The sequence below is a fragment of the Euleptes europaea genome, chromosome 1 (genome assembly GCF_029931775.1).
Source record: "Euleptes europaea isolate rEulEur1 chromosome 1, rEulEur1.hap1, whole genome shotgun sequence".
In the NCBI taxonomy this organism is placed as follows: Eukaryota; Metazoa; Chordata; class Lepidosauria; order Squamata; family Sphaerodactylidae; genus Euleptes; species Euleptes europaea.
The window spans coordinates 174022965-174038715 of NC_079312.1; the positions used below are offsets into that span (position 1 = coordinate 174022965).

The following is a 15751-nucleotide window of genomic DNA, read 5'->3' on the forward strand; positions in this document are numbered from 1 at the left end:
AGATAGATAGATAGATAGATAGATAGATAGATAGACAGACAGACAGACAGACAGACAGACAGACAGACACAGTGCAGGCTGCAGATATGGGAATTGCTATATATATGGGAATTGCTATATATCTGCAGCCTGCACCGTGTGTATCTATCTATCTATCTATCTATCTATCTATCTATCTATCTATCTATCTATCTATCTATCTATCTATCATATGGGGATAGATAGATAGATAGATAGATAGATAGATAGATAGATAGATAGATAGATAGATAGATAGATAGATAGATAGATAGATAGACAGACACAGTGCAGGCTGCAGATATGGGAATTGATATATATATGGGAATTGCTATATATCTGCAGCCTGCACCGTGTCTGTCTGTCTGTCTGTCTGTCTATCTATCTATCTATCTATCTATCTATCTATCTATCTATCTATCTATCTAGCAATTCCCATATGATAGATAGACAGACAGACAGACAGACAGACAGACAGACACGGTGCAGGCTGCAGATATGGGAATTCCCATATCTGCAGCCCGCACTGTTCCGGGAACACTCTTGATCCCGCTGAACGGAGACCGCCTGATCATTTTGCGCGTGATGCAAACTGCATTTAAGGCAGGCAGGTCTTCGACCCCGATTGGCAGGCCCGGCGGGCCAATCAGCGCTACCGCGCTCCAGGAGCGACACGTGGTTGGCCGGGAGGCGGGGCTTGCCTGTGCGGGGACCATGGCGGCCCCGGGCTGGTCCGAGCGGGTCCGGGAGCTGCTCCGCAGGATGAATTCCTTCCACCGAGCCGGTGCGGCCGCGGGAGGCGGGCGGGCGAGCAGGTTTCGTAGGGAATTCGCCTCTCTTAAAGCAGCATCTGGCTGGCACATAATGGGGGAGGGGGGAGAGGAGGGACCCCCCCCAAGTTAAACAGTTGCCATCCTCCAGGTGGGGCCTGGAGATCTCCCGGAATTGCAGCTTGATCTCCAGACTGCAGAGATCAGTTCCCATCGAATCAGAGTTGGGAGGGACCACCAGGGTCATCTAGTCCAACCCCCTGCACAATGCATGAATTGCATTGTCACCCCCAGTGACCCCTACTCCATGCCCAGAAGATGCCCTCCCTCTCATCATCTGCCTACGGTCGTAGAATCAGCATTGCTGACAGGTGGCCACCTAGCCTCTGCTTAAAAACCTCCGGGGAAGGCGCGCTTACAACCTCCGGAGGAAGAAAAAGAGAAAAGGCATTGTATTATATCCTGCTGGGGTCCCTCCCTAGGATCCACCCCCAGATTTCCAGGAATTTTCCAACCCGGAGTTGGCAACCGCACCCCAGTTGCAGGATCTCAAGTAGCAGGTACTGGGAAAGAGTTAGACCTCTCTCCACCTGAGATCTGCCAGAGCCACTACTAGTCTGCGTAGATTATTAATGAGCTAGAAGGTCCAGGGTTACCAACCTCCAGGTACTAGCTGGAGATCTCTTGCTATTACAACTGATCTCCAGCCGATTGAGATCAGTTCCTCTGGAGAAAATGGCCGCTTTGGAAATTGGACTCTATGACATTGAAGTCCCTCCCCTCCCCAAACCCCACCCTCCTCAGACTCCGCCCCAAAAACCTCCCACAGGTGGCAAAGAGGAACCTGGCAACCCTATAGCGGTCTGACTTCGGGCTGAGACAGCTTCATTGATTTATGTATTGAACGATTGAAGGAATAACAGCAAATTATTTAAATGTTGTGGTTGGAGTGTTGGGATAGGATCTTGGAGACACCCCCCCCCCCACTCTGCCAGAGAAACTTGCTGGGTGGCGACTCCCTCTCTCACGCCTAGCCTACCTCACAGGGCTGTTGTCGGGAGGATACAATAGAATATTGTTAACTGCTCTGCATCTCCATTGTGGGGGAAAGCAGGGTATTAATGTCTAAATAAACATGGGCTGTAACTATTAGCTATATTTTTTCCAGTTGCCTGGAACCCTTAAAATAAGCAAAGGCTACAAGCAATAGGAAAATAAAGATCATGCACCTTACCTGCTGAAGATGCAGGTGGAAAAATAAATGATAGGTGTTTCAAATAAATAATGGATTTGATAGAAAACAAAGCCCTGGTTTTCCGCGAAGGTCATCTCGTTTCTATTCCATGTGGACTGAAACCAAAACTCCTGTCCTCTAAAATGACTTATCAGTCAATTTTGTTGCCATAAATGACATCTCTGTCTTAGATGAGAAACTGCAGGGCCCAGTGGAAATTCCCCGGGGCCCAGATCTGGCTTGGGGGCTTCCAGTTGCTGCTAGGCTAGCCTGATCTCATCAGATCTCAGAAGCTAAGCAGGGTCAGCCCTGGTTAGTAATTGGATGGGGAGGGGCTGTGGCTCAGTGATAGAGTTTCTGCTTGGCATGCAGAAGGTCCCTGGTTCAATCCCTGGCATCTCCAGTTAAAGGAACCTGGCAAGTAGGTGATGGGAAAGACCTCTGCCTGAGACCCTGGAGAGCCGCTGCCGGTCTGAGTAGACAATACTGACTTTGATGGACCAAAGGTCTGATTGGGTATGAGGCAGCTTCATGTGTTCGTGTGACCACTAAGGAATACCAGGGTTGTTGTGCAGAGGAAGGCAATGGCAAACTAAGGGGTTGCCATAAGTTGCAACCCCTTAGTTTGCCATTATGGCAACAACTTACCATAAGTTGGCTGCGACTAGACGGCACTTTACACACAAAACACACAGCATTGAGGAAAAACTACACTATAAGTGGGGAATTAGGAAAAGCACCTTAAATAACACAAAAGTAAACCAGCCTTGCAAAAATACATACTTGTGAACTCGGGGTCAAAACACATTTAAGAAAGTCTGTAGATCTTGGTTCATCTTTACAGGGTAGATTAAGAGTATTCATGGCAAAAGGGTATTCCAATGAGCAGGATATACTCAAGTTAGTACTGATAAGAAAAAACCTTTTAAGGACCTAGGGCTCAAAAAACAAAAACAAAAACCAACCTTGGCCCAGCCCTGGATGGGACCCCATGCCAAGTAAATTTGGACTTGTGGGTCACCATGCCGAGAAGGTTGTAAACCTCCAATTTAAAGGACTTTAAAAAAAAAAGACTTTCTATAAGTGCTGTGAATCAGGTTCTAATTGGAGAAACAACAGCCCGATGGTGGAGAAATAAGAGGTCCTATCGGGAATTTTTAAGCAAAGACCACATCTAATTATTTCGTTTAACGTTTCTGTTGGTTTCCAGGTGTCTGCAAGTCAAATCCTATTGCATTGGCTACTGGATATCCCCACTTGGTTGATTGTATTGATTTATTCCATGCACTCTGCCTTGAGCCAGCGTGGTGTAGTGGTTAAGAGCGGTGGTTTGGAGCGGCAGACTCTAATCTGGAGAACCGAGTTTGATTCCCCACTCCTCCTCATGAGCGGCAGATGCTAATCTGGTGAACTGGATTTGTTTCCCCACTCCTATGCAGGAAGCCAGCTGGGTGACCTTGGGCTAGTCATGCTGTCTCAGCCCCACCTACTTCACAGGGTCTCTGTTGTGGGGAAGGGAAGGGGATTGTAAGCCGGTTTGATTCTCCCTTAAGTGGTAGAGGAAGTCGGCCTATAAAAACCAACTCTTCTTCTTCTTAAGCCCCAGTGAGAAAGGCGGATTGTAAATAATGCAAATACAATGTTTGAAAATTGACTTTGGCCTATAGGCCTGAGGATTAGGCAACTATACGGACTGATTCGGCTCGCTTTCCTTTTAGGCTCTCCGAAGGCTCTGTGTCTGCCTTTTGTGGTGGCCGGCCTTCAAGTGGGCCACGTACCACACTCCGTGGCCCGGCGTCTCCATCAGTATCCAGCTGTTTTCTCGGTGTCTCAGGGGGACGAAGCCCCTGCTTGCTTGGAGCTGAACAAGCAACTGGTCTCCTTCGAGGAGCGAACCGCCGCGGTGCAAGGGGTACTCAAGCAGCTGAGGGAACAGGAAGCTTTCCCCTGCCTGAAAGAGTGGCGGGAAGAGGTGAGGCCCTCAAGACGCCGGCAGCCGGGGGCGGCCCGGTGCCTTTTCTGGTTTTTATTTCTGGCGAGATAAGTTACCAGAGGAGGACAACTTGGGAAGGATGCTGTTCAGAATCTGGCGAGAAAGGAGGGTGCAAGGCTATGAGCCAGAGGTACCCGTTAACTCAAACAAAATGGGCACATACTGAGTAATGCCCTTCCGATCCACTTTCAATGCACTTTATCGATCGTTTGCAAGTGGATTTTGCCGTTTCGCACTGTGGAATCCGGCTGCAAAGTGCATTGAAAGTTTAAAAAAAATGGTCACAATTACACTCTATAATACAGAAGATTTTATTAGGTTAATATACAAATGAAACCAGAAAATGTATCTTTTGGCTTTTATGGATAGTCAGTTGGAAAAAAAATGTGGATGTTTACTATTATAAGGAGCCCCGTGGCACAGAGTAAGCTGCAGTACTGCAGTCCAAGCTCTGCTCACGACCTGAGTTCAATCCCAGCGGAAGTTGGTTTCAGGTAGCCGGCTCAAGGTTGATTCAGCCTCCCATCCTTCCAAGATTGGTAAAATGAAGACCCAGCTTGCTGGGGGTAAAGGGAAGATGACTGGGGAAGGCACTGGCAAACTCCCCGCAAACAAAGTCAGCCTAGAAAATGTCGGGATGTGACGTCACCCCATGGGTCAGGAATGACCCGGTGCTTGCACAGGGGACCTTTACCTTTTTTTAACTATTATATATGATTTCAGCAGCAAGAATATTATATGGGCAAAAATGGAAACATCCATATATACCTACAATAGAAGAATGGCTTGTAAAGATGTTAGAATTAGCGGAAATGGCCAAGCTGACTGCTTTGATCAGAGAAAATAACTTATCTAAGTTTGTGGAAAATTGGAAACCATTTATGGACTTTTTGCGCAATACGGAAAAGAACTAATTGATCATTTGTGGGTTTGAAGAGTAGAAGAATAAGAACGTAGGCATGATAGAGAAAAGTTTGATTTTTTAGTTGTAGGAATAATTTAAGAAATAATTTTGTATATTGGATACAAACGAAAGCAAAAGGATCTTTGTGACTTTGTTTTTTGCATTTCCCCCTTTTTTCTTTATTTTGTTTATTGTAATTTTGTTAATAAATTTAACAAAATTATTTTTTTTAAAACAGTGGATTGAAAGTGCAGTATTTGGCGTGCGCGGAAGTGCTCATAATGTTTCTCTTGCAGCTGTACAGCGTGATGCCTTATTTTTGTGACACGCCTCTCTTCAGCATGGAGCGCGCTGCCACACGTAAGTCTGGGTGCGTTTTTTTAAAAAATCCCTTGCTTGCTTGATACCTGGGTGACAGAGAACAATTTTGCCTAAGTGATCAGGAGAGGTCCCATTCTGTTGGCTTTTCTCTCCTACACATCTACTAAAGCCATATAGCAAATAGGGAATAGTGGTTGGGAGTGGGAGGGACTGTGACTCAGAGGATCTGCTTGGCATGCAGAAGATCCCAGGTTCAATCCCCAGCATCTTCAGTTAAAGGGACTAGGCAAGTAGGTGATGTGAAAGACCTCTGCCTGAGACCCTGAGGAGCCGCTGCCGGTCTGAGTAGACGATACTGACTTTGATGGACCCAGGGTATGATTCAGTATAAGGCAGCTTCACGTGTTCATGTATGTGTGGAAGCGCTTGGAGAGCCAGCGTGGTGTGGTGGTTAGGAGCGGCAGACTCTTAATCTGGATTACCGGGTTTGATTCCCCACTCCTCCACATGAGCAGCGGACTCTAATCTGGTGAACCGGGTTGGTTTCCCCACTCTTCCACATGAAGCCTGCTGGGCTAGTCACAGTTCTCTCTGAACTCTCTCAGCCTCACCTACTTCACAAGGTGTCTGTTGGGAGAAGGGAATCGTAAGCCGCTTTGAGACTCCTTAAAGGTAGAGAAAAGCAGGGTATAAAAACCAACTCTACTTATTGTATGTGCGCTGTCTTCTACATTCTGCGTTTTACATGCCTGAGACAGGGGTGGTGGTTGTTTTTTGCATTGTTTTCCAATACCCTCATCCTGCTGCATTGTTCACTGGATATCTTATGCTGTGTGACAGAATTTTTAAAAAATACTTTGTAATCCCCGAGTTTTAGTGAGAAAGGTGTGCTATAAATGAAGTCCAATATTTCTTCCTCTGTCACCATCCAGCATTGTTGGGAGTGAAGCGCTACGGCACCCACTTGAACGGCTACACGTGGCAAAATGGGGAGATGCTCATGTGGTTGGGTCGTCGGGCCCTGAACAAACCTACTTACCCTGGCCTATTGGACAACCTGGTAAGGGACGGAATAGGAAGGACTCCTGTAGAGTTCTGGCTGTTGTTTGGGAGACATGTTTTATGATAACCACCATTCATCTACACCAGTGGTTGACACAATGGGCAGTACCACCCCCTGGGGGGCGGTGGGATTACCTAGGGGGGCACTAAGAGGCAAGTGGGCAGCAGGGGGTTGCTACAGGGGGGGCCCTTCAACTGTGCTGTTCACTAATTTACAATAGATCAAGCTGTGGCCCCATGCTGGCAAATTTGGTGGAAACTATCAGAATTCTTTTTCCAGACTTTGAAGAGGTGGTACCACTGGATCAAGTTCATCGGTTTTGTTGAATAAATTTCAACTAAAAAAGTCTTGATTTGATTTTGAATAGATGTGCAATTAATTGTTAGTTTTGAAATTTTATTGTTATCTTCTTTAGTGAGTCATGCAAACCCCTATTTTGAATAACGCTTTTTACAGGATAGGGCTGGGGGGCGCTGGGGTTGAGTTTGTGGAACCAAGGGGGCCGTGGCCCGAAAGGTTTGGGAACCACTGATCTACACAGAAAGGGAGAACGTTGGGCTGGGTGGGCCAGCAACTTTACAGGACAGCCTGTGGTCTTAGTGTGTTATGCAGACAACAGAACATTTCAAGTTTTGAGTTTCTCCCAGCACTGAAAGGTAGAGCTATCCCTGTCAGACCTTTCTCTTCTACACATCTACTAAAGCCATATAGCAAAAATGGAATATTGGTTAGGAGCGGGAGGGACTGTGGCTCAGTGGTCGAGCATCTGCTTGGCATACAGAAGGTCCCAGGTTCAGTCCCCGGCATCTCCAGTTAAAGGGACCAGGCAAGTAGGTGATGTGAAAGACCTCTGCCTGAGACCCTGGGGAGCTGCTGCCGGTCTGAGTAGACAATAGTGACTTTGATGGACCCAGGGTATGATTCAGTATAAGGCAGCTTCGTGTGTTCATGTATGTGTGGAAGCGCTTGGCGAGCCAGCATGGTGTAGTAGTTAGGAGTGGCGGACTCTAATCTGGAGAACCAGGTTGGTTTCCCCACTCCTCCACATGAAGCCAGCTGGGTGAGCTTGGGCCAGTCACAGCTTTCTTCGAGCTCTCTCAGCTCTGCCTACCTCACAAGATGTCTGTTGTGGGGAGAGGAAGGGGAGGAGATTGTCAGCCGCTTTGATCCTCCTTAGAAAGTTAGAGAAAATCGGCATATTAAAAACCAACTCTTCTTCTCATCCTTGGTTTTCTCCCCTCTGCCAACTGCTGTGCTGCAGAGAGTGATGATACCAGACAGTTTGGGTACCCTGATCTGGCTGATGGGAGGACAGGCTGTGGAGGAGCAGCACCGGCTAGGACAGGGACAGCGGGAGGAGGCACGCTTCGTGACGATTCATCGTGTGAATCTCATTGGTCTTCCTTTAGGCTGCTGGCGGCATCGCATCGGGGCTGGGGGTCAGAGAGACACTGGTGAAGGAATGCCAGGAAGAAGCCTGCATCCCCGCCTTTCTGGCTGCGCAAGCCAAACCTGTGGGGACTGTCACGTAAGGTCATAACACTCTGAGATCATAACACACGGCTGCACAGCTGAGGTTGCATATTGGCAGCTACTAAGGGCTGTGCTCTTGGGCTGACAGAGACGAGGCGAACTGCCAGCTGTCAGGGGATAAATAACAAAGGCTTTTTATGTTCTGTGCAGATGCAATCCTACAAACAATCCTAGAAACCTGTGTTTTGCATTTTGAGAATTTTGGTGAGGAAAACCACTTTCTAACCCCCTTTGCGCACAGAAAAGTTTGAAGCCTCAAAATTAGGACACAGGATTTTGCACAGTTAACGCAGTACGGATCAGCGTTCCAAGGGTGGCCCCTGGTTACTCCCTTCCTAATCCAGTTCGCATATCCATCCTTACTTTTTTCCCCTTTCCATGCCACAAACGAATGCAGGCTAATTGAAAAGCTGAATCGCGTAAGTAAAGCTAATGAAAGCGTTGGTGTTACCTGTGAATGATAAGATTGCCTTCATGCAGCAAATAGCTTGAGCACAACTGTGTCAGGTTCAGAAGCATGAAAGCTCTTAACTGCTGCATCTACACATCATTCCCAATTTCACCAAGGCAAGTTTGAGACAGAGATGGTATATGGCTCTTCTGGAAACAAGGCGTTCAGAGCCAAGGTAGATCCTAGAGGGACCACAGAACATGATCTAAACCGGTGTTTGAGTCATAGAGCACTTTTCAGGAGAGACATTTGTCATGGAGCCCTAATTTTCACCTAGCACCTATATACTAAACTGAATGACAGTAGTATTTTTCTTTCCAATCTCTTCATGGAACTAGATGTTCCGCGGAGCGCCAAGTGCTCCGTGGAGCAGTTTGGGAACCACTGGTCTAAACAATCTCCCCGGCTTATTGTAATCTTGTTTTTCCAAGCAGGAACGTTGTCATGTGTACTACTAAAAACTTTTCCTTTGCCTGCTCTCACCCCAGTTACACCTATGTGGGCGCGCAAGGGGGCATCTATCCTGAATGCCAATTTGTGTTTGACCTTGAGCTGCCTGAAGACTTTGTGCCGCAGGTGGGGGATGGAGAGGTGCAAGAGTTCTACCTGTGGCCACTTCATAAGGTTGGTAGGTGAAATATCTATTTGGTAAGGTCACGTTGGTGTACTAGGGGGATGGTACAACAAAGATCCCTACCTCTCCTAGGCAAGCGTGGACTTACCCATGTTTAAAAGGCTAAATAGAGAAGGCCCAGTTGTTAAATGAATATTTCAGGTGAGGGGAGGTAGGAAACTAGAAAAATGCATTTCCTGTGTGGGGCAGTTGGGCCCTACTCGGCAAGGTCTGTTGGCAGGTGCCTCTTTATGGCACATTCTGCAGTGACCCTAAACGTGTCCAGAGGAGGACAACAAAGGTGGTGAGGGGTCTGGAGACCAAGTCCTAGGAGGAAAGGTTGAGGGAGCTGGGTATGTTTAGCCTGAAGAGAGAAGACTGAGAAGGGATATGATAACCATCTTCATGTACTTGAAGGGGTGTCATAGAGAGGAGGGTGCCAAGTTGTTTTCTGTTGCCCAAGAAGGTCGGACCAGAACCAATGGGTTGAAATTAAATCAAAAGAGTTTCCGTCTAGACATCAGGAAGAATTTTCTAACAGTTAGAGCGGTTCCTCGGTGGAACAGGCTTCCTCGGGAGGTGTTAAGCTCTCCTTCCCTGGAGGTTTTGAAGCAGAGGCCATCTGTCAGCAGTGCTGATTCTGTGACCTTAGGCAGATGATGAGAGGGAGGGCAACTTGGCTATCTTGTAGGCATGGAGTAGGGGTCACTGGGGGTGTGAAGAGGGAGGTAGTTGTGAATTTCTTGCATTGTGCAGGGGGCTGGGCTAGATGACCCTGGCGGTCCCTTCCAACTCTATGGTTCTACGATTCTAAGCTGGTTTGATTCTCCCTTAAGTGATAAAGTTGGCATATAAAAACCTATTCTTCTTCGCTGTTGTTTTTTCCTGCGATCTCTAACCAAATAAATATCACATTAATAGTATGCAAGCTTTTCACTTCTGCGGCACTCTTCACGGGGTGAGAGAGAGGTGGCATATGTCCGCTGCATAACTCCTTCCTGTTATAGGTGAAAGAGGCCATTGTTTCTCCAGACTTCAAACCCAACTGTGCAATGGTGGCCCTGGATTTCCTGATCAGGCACAGTTATATCCAACCTGATGAAGGTAGGCCAAAGGATCTGTCTCTATCCCTCGCGTGGGGGAAAAATGGATATATTTTGAGTGTATTTGGGGGAGGTGGGGTTCAATGACAGTCTAGACAGTAGTATTTTCTGCTTATCCCCCTTTCTGTTCAGAGCCTTATTATGTAGAAATGGTAGAAGGCCTACACCGTACACTCTAGGACTTCCAAGGTCGTCTGGCCGTGGAGGTCTTTCACACCGGCCCAACCATAACTGAAGGCCGTTCTTCCAGCCGGCACTGCAGACGGATCCCAGAAAGTCCAGGATAACGGCAAACTCCGGTTTGATCCAACAACCGTGTTTCCTGCTTCTCGCTGGGACCGCAAGAGATTACTCGGCCATGCCTGATCAGTATATTTCTGATTTCTGAACTCTTCACGCATGGACAGGACTTAAGAGTGAGAATGCCAAACGGGCGTTCTTTGCTTTCGTCCAGACACCCATGTAAAACCTGCTCCATCGTCCGTTTCAACATTTAATTAAAAAAAAAAGAAAAAAGAAACTCAACCCAAAAGGAACATTTGTGGAAAGACAGCATGTGTCCGTGGGATCAGGGGAGACAAGTCAGCAGCAAAATACTGTACAGGGACGGCGGCACTTCACAAAGTCCCTCATTCCGTCTCGTTGAAGCGAGTCAGCATGGTCTTGTGCAACGCTTCCCGGTAGGACTCCGATGCTACTGCCCCATAGGAGCTCCCCCGTGCGCCTAGGCCAGACCCACGCACCCGTGTTTGGGCCTGGGGGAAGAAACAAATAAGAGACAAAAGGAGATAACCACATTTTAAAAAGAAAAATAACCTAGCGTGGGAGCCAGCATGGTGTAGTGGTTAAGAGCAGTGGTTTGGAGCAGTGGACTCTGATCTGGAGAACTGGGTTTGATTCCCCACTCCTCCACATGAGCGGCAGATGCTGATCTGGGGAACTGGATTTGTTTCCCCACTTCTGCACACAAAACCAGCTGGGTGACCTTGGGCAAGTCACTCTCTCAGCCCTACCTACCTCACAGGGTTTCTGTTGTCGGGAGGGTGATTGTAAGCCGGTTTGGTTCTCCCTTAAGTGGTAGAGAAAGTCGGCATATAAAAACCAACTCTTCTTCTCTAGAGCCTTTATCCCCAACACAGACCCCACCGATGGGTTTCCTGCATTTGCTTCTTCACCAAAGCATCTTTTCCCCAAAAGAAAGCCAATACTGGTTTTCTTCCCAACATTGGAGAAGAACAGTTGGTTTTTACTGGCAGACTTTCTCTACCACTTAAGGAAGAATCAAACCGGCTTACAATCGCCTTCTCTTCCCCTCCCCACAACAGACACCCTGTGGGACTGAGAGAGCTCAAAAAGAGCTGTGACTAGCCCAAGGTCACCCAGCAGGCTTCATGTGTAGGAGTGGGGAAACCAACCCGGTTCGCCAGATTAGCCTCCGCTGCTCATGTGGAGGAGTGGGGAATCAAACTCGGTTCTCCAGATCAGAGTCAACCGCTCCAAACCACTGCTCTTAACCACTACACCATGCTGGCTCTCAGAAATAACTGACTTCCTAATAGGAGGCAGCTTGGCTTCCAATTTTCCAACATCATACAATTGGTCCCAGTACCCCACAGCAGTCATTTTGTGGTTCCACACATTCCCTCTTCTCAAAATTGCAAAAATACCCACATGCTCAACAAGACTGGGGATTAGAGCCATGTTCTGCCTTGAGTTTAGGACATACTATGGCCTACCGATGTACCATCTCCTTTCCCCTGCAACATAGCCACACGCACCCTCCTCCTAGAGCAGTTGTCAATCCATCTCAGCTCCCCTAATTCCCAGCCGTCATGCCTCTCCCCACTTTCTAAAACTCGGGAAAGGGACAGAAGGACAACTCGTCTGCAAAGCTCTCCAAGTGAGCAAGACTGCTCAAGTGCCTCTAATTTCCATCAAAGCTATCTAGGGCAAGCTAGAGGCATCATAGAATCATACAGTTGGAAAGAACCACCAGGGTCATCTAGTCCAGCCCCCTGCACAATGCAAGACATTCACAACTACCTCCCCCCCCCAACACCCCCAGTGACCCCTACTCCAAGCCCAGAAGATGGCCAAGGTGCTCTCCCTCTCATCATCTGCCTTAGGTCATAGAATCAGCATTGCTGACAGATGGCCATCTAGCCTCTGCTTAAAAACCTCCAGGGAAGGAGAGCTCACCACCTCCTGAGGAAGCCTGTTCCACTGAGGAAACGCTCTAGCTTTTAGAAAGTTCTTCCTAATGTCTAGGCGGAAACTCTTTTGATTTAATTTCAACCCGCTGATTTGTTCCGACCTTCTGGGGCAACAGAAAACAACTTAGCACCATTCTTTATAGGATAGTTCTTCAAGGGTCGCAATGGGGCTGACAGCCGCCTCGCCCGTCCCTCAGCCAAAATGTCCCTCAGCTGCCCTTCACAGTAATCTGAAAGGCGCTCCCCCGTTGGAATCTGGTACCTCAATGGGAGCGACGATACCCTGTTTCTTGCGGCCCAGCCCGCTTCCCTCTTTCCAGCCCATGGCTTGCAGCATGCGGCTGCCGATGTTGTCACTGCCAAGGCCGTCCCGCGTCGGCTGCTCAAAATCCCTGTTGCAAACAGAGGGGAGAAGGGCAAAGTTAATGAGAAGGCTTGCGGAATCTCCTCTGCTTGCCAACGGAGGAAGAGGAAGAAGAATTGGTTTTTATATGCCGACTTTCTCTACCACTTAAGGGAGACACAAACCAGCTTACAATCTCCTTCCCTTCCTCTCCCCACAACAGGCAACTTGAGAAGTAGCTGGGGCTGAGAGAGTTCTGAGAAAACTATGACTAGGCCCAGGTCACCCAGCAGGCTTCATGTGGAGGAGCGGGGAATCGAACCTGGTTCTCCAGATCAGAGTCCTCTACTCATGTGGACGAGTGGGGAAACCAACCCCGTTCACAAGATTAGAAGTAGAGTTGGTTTTTATATGCTGACTTTCTCTACCACTTAAGGAAGAATCAAACTGGCTTACAATCACCTTCCCTTCCCCTCCCCACAACAGACACCCTGTGAGGTTGGTAGGGCTGAGCGAGCTCTAAGAGAACTGTGACTAGCCCAAGGTCACCTGGTTGGCTTCATGTGGAGGAGTGGGGAAACCAACCCGGTTCACCAGATTAGCGTCCACCACTCACGTGGAGGAGCAGGGAATCAAACTGGCTCTTAACCATTACACCACGTTGGTGAAAGAATTAATACCCGGCACTAGGGGCAAATGGCAAGATGCAGCACCCAGCAACGTAGCTATGTCACATGGGGGACGGACCTCCCTGTTGAGAAAGGCAACTGGGATAGCTCAATCAGCCCCGCCACGGGGGTCGTAGCGATGCTTACACAGTGGCTGGCATCACCGCTGAGTACTTCCTCTTCTTGGGTTCTGGCGGCTCAGGGACGCCGTACTTCTCCCTTCGCTCGGCTGCGCGGTCCCGATACTTCATCTGCTGTGGGGTCGCGAAACACTGTCAGGACTGGGGGGGGGGGTGCAGCACAGCATTCACGCTCCCTCCCTACCAGGACCCACCCGCTGTCGCCTTCCGTACCTCCATGTCATTCTTCTCAAGGGCCTCCAGCTCCTGATCGGACAAGTGCGCCCGTCGGTGAATTTCCAGGTTTTGCTGCAACAAGGAGGCAACGGCATGAAGACAGAGGCTGGAGCTGCCAAAAAAAAAACCCCAGATCGCCCGCCACACCCCCTTGGCGCATGCAAGTCCAAGTTTATTGTATACGGCCATAGGCCATTACAATCTAAAACAGTATAGCAACCGGTTAAAATAACCAAAACCAGAATCATTAAAATACCAAAAAAATCAAAATACGCCCATTTGACTCTATCCAGCTTTACCACCTTTCATGGTTTGCTTCGCCCTGATTTTCTTGGCCGCCAGGCCATACAGTGCCATTCTTTGGGAAATATATGAGTCCTTGTCCGAGAGCAAATAGATTAATCTGTCAACATCAGATGATAATTGGGACGCTGAGAGAATGTTTGCCAGAAACTTGTTCCGGGGCTCAGTGTATAAAGGACAAGCCAGGGCATAATGGGGGGGGGGGGAGATCTTCCACTGAACCACCACATAAAAAAATGCGTTGAGCCAGCGGTATTTTTAAAAAACGGCCTGCAAGGAGCTCCATGCTCATGGTTTGGAAACGCAATGATGTAAGGGCTGCTCTGAGGCTGTATGTTGTAATGTCTGCCAGGTAAGAGGCTCTGAAATGGTCTTTTTTTATCAGTTTAAACCACGGGGCGAATTTCGTATGGACAGCTAGATGGCTATCGATTAAAGCATGCAGTACATGTCAGCAACTCCCCCGTGTACCTTGTGCAATCCCGAGAGCTGCTGGTGACGGATAAGGGCCTCCTTGCTGGGAAACTGCCTGCGGCACAGCAGGCAAGCCAGCTTGTGCCAGTCGGTCAGCTTCTCTTCCCGGTCGGCCGCCTTCTCCTGCTCCTCTTCGCTGTCGCTCTCGCCGCTGTAGGCGGCGACTAAGCCTCGCGGGGGGCTCTGAAGGGAAGGGAGGTTGCAAACCGCAAAGTTGGAATCACAGCAGCGGAAGGAACCGGCCAACCATCTGCTTCAAGGGCCCGCCGCTGCCTCCCTCCAGACCAATCTGTGCCAGGGGTCCACAACGTGGTGCATGCAGGCATCTTTCCTGGCGCCTGTCAAGTATTCTTAGGAAGTGGGTGGGGTTTTGCCCAGCCAGGCTTTTGATTGGCCATTGGAGATTTTATTGGCTGTGTAGATTTTTTTAAGGGAGCCTTGTGGCGCAGAGTGGTAATTCGACTAAGACCCCCTAGGAGCCCCATGGCACATAGGCTAGATGGCCACCTGTCAGCAATGCTGATTCTATGACCTTAGGCCAATCATGAGAGGGAGGGCATCTTGGCCATCTTATGGGCACGGAGTAGGGGTCACTGGGGGCATGTGGGGGCGGTTGTTGTGAATTTCCTGCATTGTGCAGGGGGTTGGACTAGATAGCCCTGGTGGTCCCTTCCAACTCTGATTCTATGAGTGGTAAGCTGCAGTACTGCAGTCCAAAGCTCTGCTCACGACCTGAGTTCGATCCCGACGGAAGTCGGTTTCAGGCAACCGGCTCAAGGTTGACTCAGCCTTCCATCCTTCCCAGGTCGGTAAAATGAGTACCCAGCTTGCTGGGGGTAGAGTGTTGACGACTGGAGAAGGCAATGGCAAACCACCCCGTAAACACAGTCTGCCTAGTAAATGTTGGGATGCGACGCCACCCCATGGGTCAGGAATGACCCGGTGCTCCCATGCGACTGCCTTTACCTTTTAGATTTTATTAAAAACTAAGTTTGGCAGCAGCTGCCACCCCAACACGAGGATTGTCACTGTGTAACTGAAGGTAAGCTGTGGCAACCATTGTGTGGCTGCACCCACAGCACTGCGTGAGAATTCCAAAGGTGTCCACAGGATCTAAAAGGGTGGAACCCCTGACCTGTGCCATCTATTGGCAGCGGGCAGATGCACCATACAGAGTTACATGCAGAAAGCTCCAGGTTGGCTCTCAGGTAGCCCTAGCTTTGGAAGGTTTGATTTATTAAAGACTTCCACTTATCCACTAAAAAAGGCGAGGGAGAGCCCTTGCCTCCCGGCCCAACCCCCTTTCCAGTACCCCGTTCCCTTTTGTAACCTGGATAGAAGACCCACACGCTATAAAACGTTTGAACTACCAGCCCAGCCCGCCTTACAAT

The 15751-nt window shown here is 48.8% G+C and overlaps 2 protein-coding genes across 2 annotated transcripts in view; one reads left to right on the forward strand and one right to left on the reverse strand.

Annotated features, from left to right (window-relative positions):
- The first annotated feature begins 516 nt into the window (after window positions 1-516).
- On the forward strand, window positions 517-10369 carry LOC130477814 (uncharacterized). Its single transcript, XM_056849891.1, has 8 exons — window positions 517-802; window positions 3690-3994; window positions 5216-5279; window positions 6173-6300; window positions 7713-7831; window positions 8776-8911; window positions 9908-10004; window positions 10254-10369. The coding sequence occupies exons 1-8, from the start codon at window positions 517-519 to the stop codon at window positions 10367-10369; spliced, it is 1251 nt and encodes a 416-aa protein (XP_056705869.1).
- Window positions 10370-10529: 160 nt separating this feature from the next.
- RBM10 (RNA binding motif protein 10) overlaps window positions 10530-15751 on the reverse strand; it is a 28931-nt gene continuing 23709 nt past the window's right edge. Inside the window, exons 19-23 of the mRNA XM_056867348.1 lie at window positions 14358-14543; window positions 13581-13655; window positions 13375-13481; window positions 12479-12608; window positions 10530-10758 (exon numbers count right to left, since the gene is read on the reverse strand). Of these exons, the coding sequence (XP_056723326.1) occupies window positions 10633-10758; window positions 12479-12608; window positions 13375-13481; window positions 13581-13655; window positions 14358-14543 (624 nt within the window). The 3' untranslated portion in view covers window positions 10530-10632. The remainder of the gene's footprint in view (window positions 10759-12478; window positions 12609-13374; window positions 13482-13580; window positions 13656-14357; window positions 14544-15751) is intronic.

Coding starts and splice junctions, on each gene's coding strand:
- LOC130477814 (XM_056849891.1), top strand. CDS start 517: ATGGGAATTCCCATATCTGCAGCCCGCACTGTTCCGGGAACACTCTTG. Junction 6,301..7,712: donor CTGGCCTATTGGACAACCTG/GTAAGGGACGGA, acceptor GTCTTCCTTTAG/GCTGCTGGCGGCATCGCATC. Junction 10,005..10,253: donor TTATATCCAACCTGATGAAG/GTAGGCCAAAGG, acceptor CCGTTCTTCCAG/CCGGCACTGCAGACGGATCC.